The sequence below is a fragment of the Jatropha curcas genome, chromosome 2, assembly GCF_041381405.1.
Source record: "Jatropha curcas cultivar XTBG-Jc1 chromosome 2, XTBG_Jcur_1.0, whole genome shotgun sequence".
In the NCBI taxonomy this organism is placed as follows: Eukaryota; Viridiplantae; Streptophyta; class Magnoliopsida; order Malpighiales; family Euphorbiaceae; genus Jatropha; species Jatropha curcas.
In genome coordinates this window covers 7,866,950-7,875,369 of record NC_143152.1, presented here as the reverse complement: position 1 = coordinate 7,875,369, position 8,420 = coordinate 7,866,950, and the positions used below count along the sequence as shown (strand labels likewise).

Genomic DNA, 8,420 nt, shown 5'->3' with positions numbered 1-8,420 from the left:
ATCGGTTTTAGAATCGAAAAACTTTCGGTTCCGAACCTTAGCCTCCCTGTGTAAAACCCACTCGGTTCATTATTACCCCTTAGATTGAATACAAACTTTTGGACCCCAATCACGGTAATGGTAACTGAAAGTAATTTTGAAGTTCTAATAATCACCGTCAGATAAAAAGCCCTCTAACCAATCGATGCCGATCTACACCCTAAAATTCCATATCTCTGGATAGAAAAGGATAAAAAAAAAAAAAACCCTCTTTCCTCTCTTCTGTCTGCACTCGCGTTTACAGAGCCTACACCTTCTTCATCTTCTTCCATCCAATAAGACCGACCTTTCCCCTATTCTAAACAGAATCCTTTTAAAGAAAAAACAAAGAATGCAGACTCTACTCTTCCCTTGGCAGATACGTCTCCTTACTCATGTTTTAACCGAATAAGAGGACGTTTGTGGACATGGATATGGAGGGCAGAGAACAGAGGATTCATGGCAAAGCTGAGATGAGAGAGAAGAAAAATTATATATAGAAAATGAAATTCTTTGTTTGACATAGAAAACTCTGTTGATATCTTTATTTAAATGGATAACTGTTGGCCTTTTCAAGTGAGCAACTGATTGGTTTTGTTATTGACTGTGTTTTATACTGTATTGTTATTTCGACTGTTCTCAATTATAATTTGTGCTTTTGCGATAATAATCTTTCAGTGATGTTGCGAGAAAACTTTTTTGCTCCTTTTAATAAAACCTCTCCTCTCTTCTCATTCTTTACCAAATTCCCATTGCTACCAATTTTTCCAAGTAATTCCAATTATTTCCGTTGCCCACTTCTCCATTACCGTAGTTACTATTTTCTCAATCCTATTCACCATATCGGAGCCTATCAGTTCCGTATGGATAGAAGAGCCCATCTTTGCAGTTTTGCCCTCTCTGCAACTCCTCAGATTAACGAATCCTCTGTATCGGGTACAAACAAAATTTCCAACAATGCAAAGAGGAAATCAAGGCGGGAATCACCTGAGGGGGTACTTAGATGGAAGCTTGATAAGTGCTCGAAGAGTGGTGATCTTGTTGAAGCCCTTCGCTTGTATGACGAGGCACGAAGTAATGGTGTACAGCTTACTGAATACCACTACAATGTGTTGCTCTATTTGTGCTCTTCTGGTTCTTTGGTTGAACTGAAAGGAGATAGGGTTGTTGCAAATGATTCTGATATGAATTCGAGAAGGGGCTTTGAGATTTTTCAACAGATGCTTACTGATAAAGTTGCTCCAAATGAAGCTACTTTTACAAATGCTGCTAGGTTGGCTTTTGCATTAGAAGACCCAGAAATGGCTTTTGCATTGGTTAAGCAGATGAAAAGGTTTGATGTCCTGCCGAAATTGCGTTCGTATGGACCGGCTTTATTTGGATTCTGCAAGAAGGGAATGGTTGATAAGGCTTATGAAGTTGATGCACATATGGCTGAATCTGGAGTGATAGCTGAAGAGCCTGAGCTTTCTGCTCTTTTGAAAGTTAGTGCTGATGCCAAGAGGGTAGACAAGGTGTACGAGATGCTGCATCGGTTGCGATCCACTGTGAGGCAAGTTACAGATTCAACTATTGGGATTATTGAAGATTGGTTCAAGTCTGAGGATGCTTCAAAAATTGGAAAGCAGAATTGGGATGTGAACAAGATAAGGGAACGAATTGTGGCCCGAGGTGGAGGTTGGCATGGGCAAGGATGGTTGGGGAGTGGGGGGTGGAAAACAGTAAGAACTCAAATTGATGAGAAGGGTATTTGTCGTTCTTGTGGTGAGAAACTTGCTTGTATTGATATAGATCCAAGAGAAACAGAAAACTTTGCTACTTCATTGGCCAAATTGGCTTGCCGAAAAGAAGTTAAGGCTGACTTTATTCTGTTCCAGGTAAAACATAGCTCCTTATGCATTCATATGGATGCTCAACAAAGAATGACTGTGAATTTATTTAAAGTATACAATGCAATAGCATGAGCCTGTATAATTGCCATTAACAGTTTCTTCTTTATTTTGCTCTTGTAAATATATATGCATACTAAATTTGGCTTCTTGGATCAAGATGAATTGATGCTTAGAAATTTGTTAGATGCATATAAAATTATCTTGTTTATGACTCTATTCCTTTTTCCAATATTAAGATGGTGATCTATATTGCATAGCGTGAGTGGTTGCTTCCATGTTGTTAGATACATTGACCACTTTTAAGACTGTGAGCTTTATAGCCTTCGATGTCATAGAAATAGTCTATTTTTTCTGTTTATGCTTTTCTTTATTTAGTTTTGACAATGATATTAGATAGTCAGTACTTGCTAATTTTGAATGCTTCAGGCAAGTGTTACACAAAATCATTGTCAGTCATTTCCTAACTGACTAAGGAGGTGAAATCATTCAGGAGTGGCTGAAGCAGCACGGTCCATTTGATGCAGTTATAGATGGAGCGAATTTGGGTCTTATTAAGCAAAAGAATTTCAACTTTTACCAGGTAATGGAGATATCAAGATTAATGTTTATGACACTGCATCTTTGAGTTATTATAAAGCAAGGTGTATAGACAACTCTATTAATGATTTGCAGCTTAATTCCGTGGTTGTTAAGATATGTCAAATGAGCCCATCAAAGATACTTCCACTTATTATTTTGCATGAAAATCGTGTTGATGGTGGTCCAGCTCGGAATCCTAATAACAAAAAGTTGTTAGAGTTTTGGAAAAAGTCTGGTGCACTTTATGCAACTCCTGCTGGCTCAAATGACGACTGGTGAGTTTACATGTAGAGAACTCTGTATATGGGTTTAAATGATGGCTTTTAAGGTTGCACATAGTAAACTAGTGACACATTTTTATTTTCACTTACAGTTCTTGTTGGCCTAGAAAGCAGAGTTGTAGATTCTGTTCCTTTCTGGCTCAAACAGCTGAGAAATCTTGTTCCGGCCAAGAAAACAGAATGGAATGGCATGAATTTCTTCTTGACAAAAATCTCAGCTGTTTTGGTCCATTTTGGCCGAGATAGAACTGAAGCAATCATTTTGGCCAAGTTGCTGTTCTGTCAAGATAGTAAAACAACAAAACTAAAAGGGCAACTTTGTAAAAAGAGGAAAATATTAAAGGCCAACCTTATCCTAACAAAGCTGTAAAAAAATAAAAAATAAAAAACGAAATGTCAGGTTCAAAATTGAAGCCTATAGTTATCAAATTCAAGACTAATAAATTGACAAATCTCTTTTTCGAAGTTTCAATTTTTTCTTTGTAAACTTATGTTGTTATATATTATTTTAGCTTTAATCTTTGTGATATTGTATTGAAAACTTGTTTTGCACAGATAGAGATGCTGCAAAACAGAATACCAAAATGTGCTGGTACTGAAATATATCATTCCAATAGGAGATCCTGAATGGCAACCGAAACGTAATTGATGACCTTGCTAAAAAGCATTAATTCTTTTAGATATATGTGAAAGTGGGAACTCCAAATCTTTATTTGAGACTAGTTTTAGGGGTTCAATATCAGAAAGATTTGAAGTTGTTCGAGTTTATGATTACATGTGCTTTAATGCTTGTGTAATTTGATATATAAAAACTTCTAAGCTTGAAGCTTAGCGTGCTGTTATTTTCTCATCAAAATTTTGCAGAAAATTTCTGAACAACTCGGATTTGAAATTCCTTGGATGAAACCCTAATTTACTTCTCCATCAACTAACTCAAAAGATCCTACCCCTCAGATTACTGTTTGCAGTACTGTTTATAGTTCCAAAACCTTGATTTCCTCCTTTTGGTTTTGATCCCTAATCATACACTTCTTCTGAAAACGTAATTGTCAATATACGTTGTTTACCCATTTTTCCATTGGATAAGCAGGGTTGTCAATGCCTGTATGGTAGTAGCTGGGGGCTTGTATTGTTGGGAAGAATGTGTTAGATTAGACAATGAAAGAAGTGCTTGAGTAGCCATAATTGCTTAATTAGCTAGATGCCTGGGCTTTCATGAGAATGAGTAGTTGAGTGTGGTGGGAATTTGTCTTTTCAGTAATATGTTCAAAGTTTCTTAGGGATGAAATTTTATATGTTTTTTCAATTAAGTTTTGTTCCTTGAGTATTTTTTATATAGAGGACTAAATTATGGTTATTTAATATGTTCCATGCAATACAAATATTGCAGAAAGCTATGCTTCAACTGTAGCAGCAAAGTGCCTATGTCCACACAGCAATTTGTATGCTATGAAATTATATATTCTCACATCACCACCTTACCTCTATTTTTGGATTTGTTGCATTTTGATTTACAGGTACTGGTTATATGCAGCTGTCAGTTGCAAGTGTTTATTGGTGACAAATGATGAAATGAGGGACCACCTTTTCCATTTGCTTGGGACTTCATTTTTTCCAAGATGGAAGGAAAAACATCAGGTACATTCTGTTCTTTGTGTATCTGGTCATTACTTCTGTTAGATTGTGTTGTTAACAATTCATTTTGAAATCTGGTTTTCTCTGGAGAATAAATGTTTTCTTGCATTGATTTGGAGGAGAATACTAATTTTTTGCAAACTAGCTCAGGTCTGGTTAATAATGGTCTTCTTGTGATAATCCCAGAACTTACATTTGCACAGATTTTTGCATGACACTCCTATAGAGCTTAACCATCTGAATTTTGAGTATATGCATGGCATAGCTTGAGCCAGAGTCTCTGGAGTTCAGTTCCAATAAAAAAAGAAAAACAAAAAAAAAAAAAAAAAAAAAAATCTAATCTCCATGTTAAGCTCCAGTTTTTGCTTGAGATGAAATGAAATTTAAAAAATTGAACTTGAATCTGCTCAACCAAATCTCTATCTGGAACGAGATGATAATAATTACTTCAAAAATTATCTTTGTATCTTTTCAGGTGCTCTAATTCTAATGGCTACTACTTTTTTCACATGGTATGTTTTGTGTCTGGCATGTACTGACATCCAAAATTTTTAACTAATATTATAGCTATTTGCTGAAGTTTTTGGGGGAGTTGGCTTAGTTTATGCTTCAATTTTTTTTTTTTTTTTTTTTTTTTTTTGTGATTTTAAGGAATTAAAATAAACTTTTGTGAACTGCATTCCGTCTACTACGAATGTGATTGCAAGCCATTGATGATGCTGTGTGTGAAAGGGAAATTCATTTTGTGAAAAATTTTGCAGGTTCGACTATCCGTGTCAAGCAGTGGACTTGCCCTACACATGCCACCACCTTATTCAATTGTCATTCAGGTAAACACTATCAACCGACTCTTTTATGTCATATGTGAACCAGAAAGAGAGTAAACCATTAAAAATACGCTGTACTGTGTTGTGTTGTAATTGTGCCTTATTCTTAAGTTAACCCCTCACACACCCAATTTTTCACTTTTGTTATAATTGAACCCAAACTCAAAATTGGATTTATGAAATGAATGAAAAAATACTAAAGGTGGGACCTATTATACCACATGAGTTAAATTAACCACCCCTGATTAAACACAAAACTGAGTGAGTCCCGGCTGCCGTGGTTGGTCCTCTACCGAATTCACACGGTCGATGCGTCTTTTCACTGCAATCCCAAATTCGCTTTCAGTTCCTCCAACATGGTTAAGAGTATATCTTAATTAATTCTTCAAATCAGAAACCAAAATGGATTCTCTCCCCTGCATCTTGATTTTTCAAATCAAAATCCAAAATTGCAAGAAGTGAGAGAAGAGAGATATTTTAAGGATATATCTTAATTGATTCTTTACGGTGAAGAGAGAAGAGGGAGCCTGGGTTTGTATCTTGAGGAAATTGAAAACTGTGGAGGAGAGAGAAAAGACATGGGGTGGGTTAAAGTTTCAAAACTCACTGTTTTAAGTCAACTAATGGGGTGGGTTAAAGTTTCAAAACTCACCGTTTTAAGTCAACTAAGGTGAGTTAATTTTAATTTTCATCATTCTGATGGGTCCCACTTAAAATATTATTTTATTTAATTCAAAATGGCTGATTTAAGTTTGGGGTTAAACCATGACAAAAGTGAAAAATTGGGGTGTGTGAGGGATTGATTAACTTAAGAACGAGGTATAATTATAACAAGACAAAAAGTACAGGATATGTTTAATGGTTACTCAACAGAAAGATGGCCTGAAGTGATTCTGGGAGCCTGAAATGGGCTCCCAAATTATCACAGAATGGGACCTAATTTAGTCATGCCAATTCAAATTCTTAACGCAGGAATCTGAGAAAGCTAGTTGGCATGTCCCAACTGTCACAGTTGATGATCTTGAAACACCAAGGCAGTGGTTATGTGCCACCAGAGCAGGGAATAAATTGCAATGAAGGGGTATACATATGCAATGGTGAGATGGATTTAGTTAGTTTTGTAATATTCACAGTATGATCTATATTTTTTCGAAACATTTGACATAAAAAGGTGAAATGATCTGTGGCAATTGTAATCTTACATCTTCATTCTTCAGAGTCAGCTATGTTAGTCGAATCCTGGAAATTTCCCTCGTCAGCCTCTTCTTCTTTGTTCAAGATCTTGATAACAATCTCATTCGTTTTGCTATTCTCAATGCAAATGGATTCATATCAAAATTAATATTTTAATAGCACCAATTATTCATTCAAGCAATAAACAAACTTTCCACTTCATGATCGATTTCTTCAAAGAAGTTCAAAATCATGAACCTGACCTTCGATAAGACCTCAGATGACAAGTCGTTTGCTTGATTGAATCCAATTTCTCTCCAACTTGGAGTATTTTATCCTGTAGAGGAGGATCAAACAAGTTTGACTGACTTAGCTAACCAGCAAGTATTAGTACAGAAACGATGTTCAAGGATCTATAGTATGCATCATTTCTGCTGCCTTTCTCACATAATGGTTGACTCTCAATTCGAAGGCGATCAAACCTGTTTTTTGATTGCCCAGCTCTACCATGTTTATTTGGAAACTTTTCATGGACCATAGAAAAATCACAACAAACAAATAGAGTATTATACACATGAAGACATAAACATCAGAAATACAATGAAGAAAACTTAATTTGCGATAAAAATTTGTACAAGTTCAATTACTGTAACATAAACTAGTTTGCGAAAATGCTAACTTTATCATCAACTATTAAGGTTTCTTCATTTAAATTGGCAGCTAATCAAAATTTCATTCTTAGTATTTCTAGAAAAGAATACCCACCGTATCCTGTCTAAAATAGTAATTGTAATAATAATTAAAAAAAACTTACAAAATCAGTCAACAAATGAAAAATGATTTATCCTTTTGAGAGGGAAAATTTTTGGAATATTGATAAATTTATTATAAATTTATAAATATACATTTAACTGATTCCTGTATCCTAATATGAATCAAAACCATTAATCAAATTTGTGATCATCACTTGTGAATGGCAACTACCGCAATTTATCATTTTCTTGCATTTTATTTATATTTAATAATTATTTTTTAGAATATATAATTTCAATGATTTTTACAATATTATAAATTAAATCTTTTTAATGAATTTTCAGTAATGAAGTCAAATAGCAAAAAATAGTTACTTAAAAAATATTTTTTTAAGAAGCTAAGTTATTTTTCAAAAACAAATAGAGATTTTATATTTCATACCATAACAAACCTGAAAGAAAAAATCAAATTAACTCCAAAAAAACTACAAGAAGGTAAAACATATCATATATTTGGAACCCGTAGATATGTTGAGTTTTCTGGAAGTAGAATAACCTGTTTGATTTTGCTATTATGGTTGCTTCCATCTTATTTGATTTGGTTTGGAGTCAACATTTTCTGAAAAGAAAAGAATTTGCCCGTCAAGCAAGTCAAAATAGATATGGACAATTATATTTTAATTTTAATATTTTTTTAAGGTGTGTTGCACATTGTTGCAATCCTGCTCGTGATTTATTTTTTTATTTATAATATAAATAATGGTTTAATTTTAAATTATATTTAAAATTAATGGTTTAAAACATCTAACTATCTTTTAATTTTTTTTAATAATTATTCATGAAAATTTTTATAACGGATATAATACAATTACTAATTTGTGTTCCTGTTAATTAAACCAATTAACAATGTGTGTAAATATAATTTTTTTAATTAAACAAGAGGGACTAATAAAGCCCAAGAAGGAAACTACGGTACAGTCTAGGCCAAATGGCACCCACCCTATCACCCTCCAGAGAAGTCCTCAGTAAGAAGGACTATTTGACAGCATGAACACCTTGAGACTGTAGAATAGACTGGTTAGCAAGCTCATCAACAACACTGTTGGCTTCTTGGAATATCTTCTTCTTAAACGAGACTTGCCAATTTCTCAGTAACAATCTTTGACAGGCTAAAGTCAGATTCCTGTAACGCATTAAAGAACTCTGGGAAGATTGAATTGTGTAGAGAGCTGTCTGAGAATCAGACTGAACTTCAATCAAACG

The 8,420-nt window shown here is 34.3% G+C and overlaps 1 protein-coding gene across 2 annotated transcripts; it reads left to right on the top strand.

Annotated features, from left to right (window-relative positions):
- Positions 1-200: 200 nt before the first annotated feature.
- On the top strand, positions 201-6,490 carry LOC149498175 (proteinaceous RNase P 1, chloroplastic/mitochondrial-like). 2 transcript variants are annotated; one of them, XM_089718326.1, is made up of 6 exons: positions 203-1,895; positions 2,401-2,490; positions 2,583-2,764; positions 4,288-4,408; positions 5,167-5,235; positions 6,205-6,490. In XM_089718326.1, the coding sequence occupies exons 1-6, from the start codon at positions 699-701 to the stop codon at positions 6,307-6,309; spliced, it is 1,764 nt and encodes a 587-aa protein (XP_089574452.1). In that variant the 5' UTR covers positions 203-698; the 3' UTR covers positions 6,310-6,490. The 2 variants fall into 2 exon arrangements, with proteins under 2 accessions (XP_089574453.1, XP_089574452.1); XM_089718327.1 differs by lacking the exons at positions 4,288-4,408; positions 5,167-5,235; positions 6,205-6,490 and adding an exon at positions 2,863-3,311 and having other exon boundaries at positions 201-1,895.
- The last annotated feature ends 1,930 nt before the right edge of the window (positions 6,491-8,420 follow it).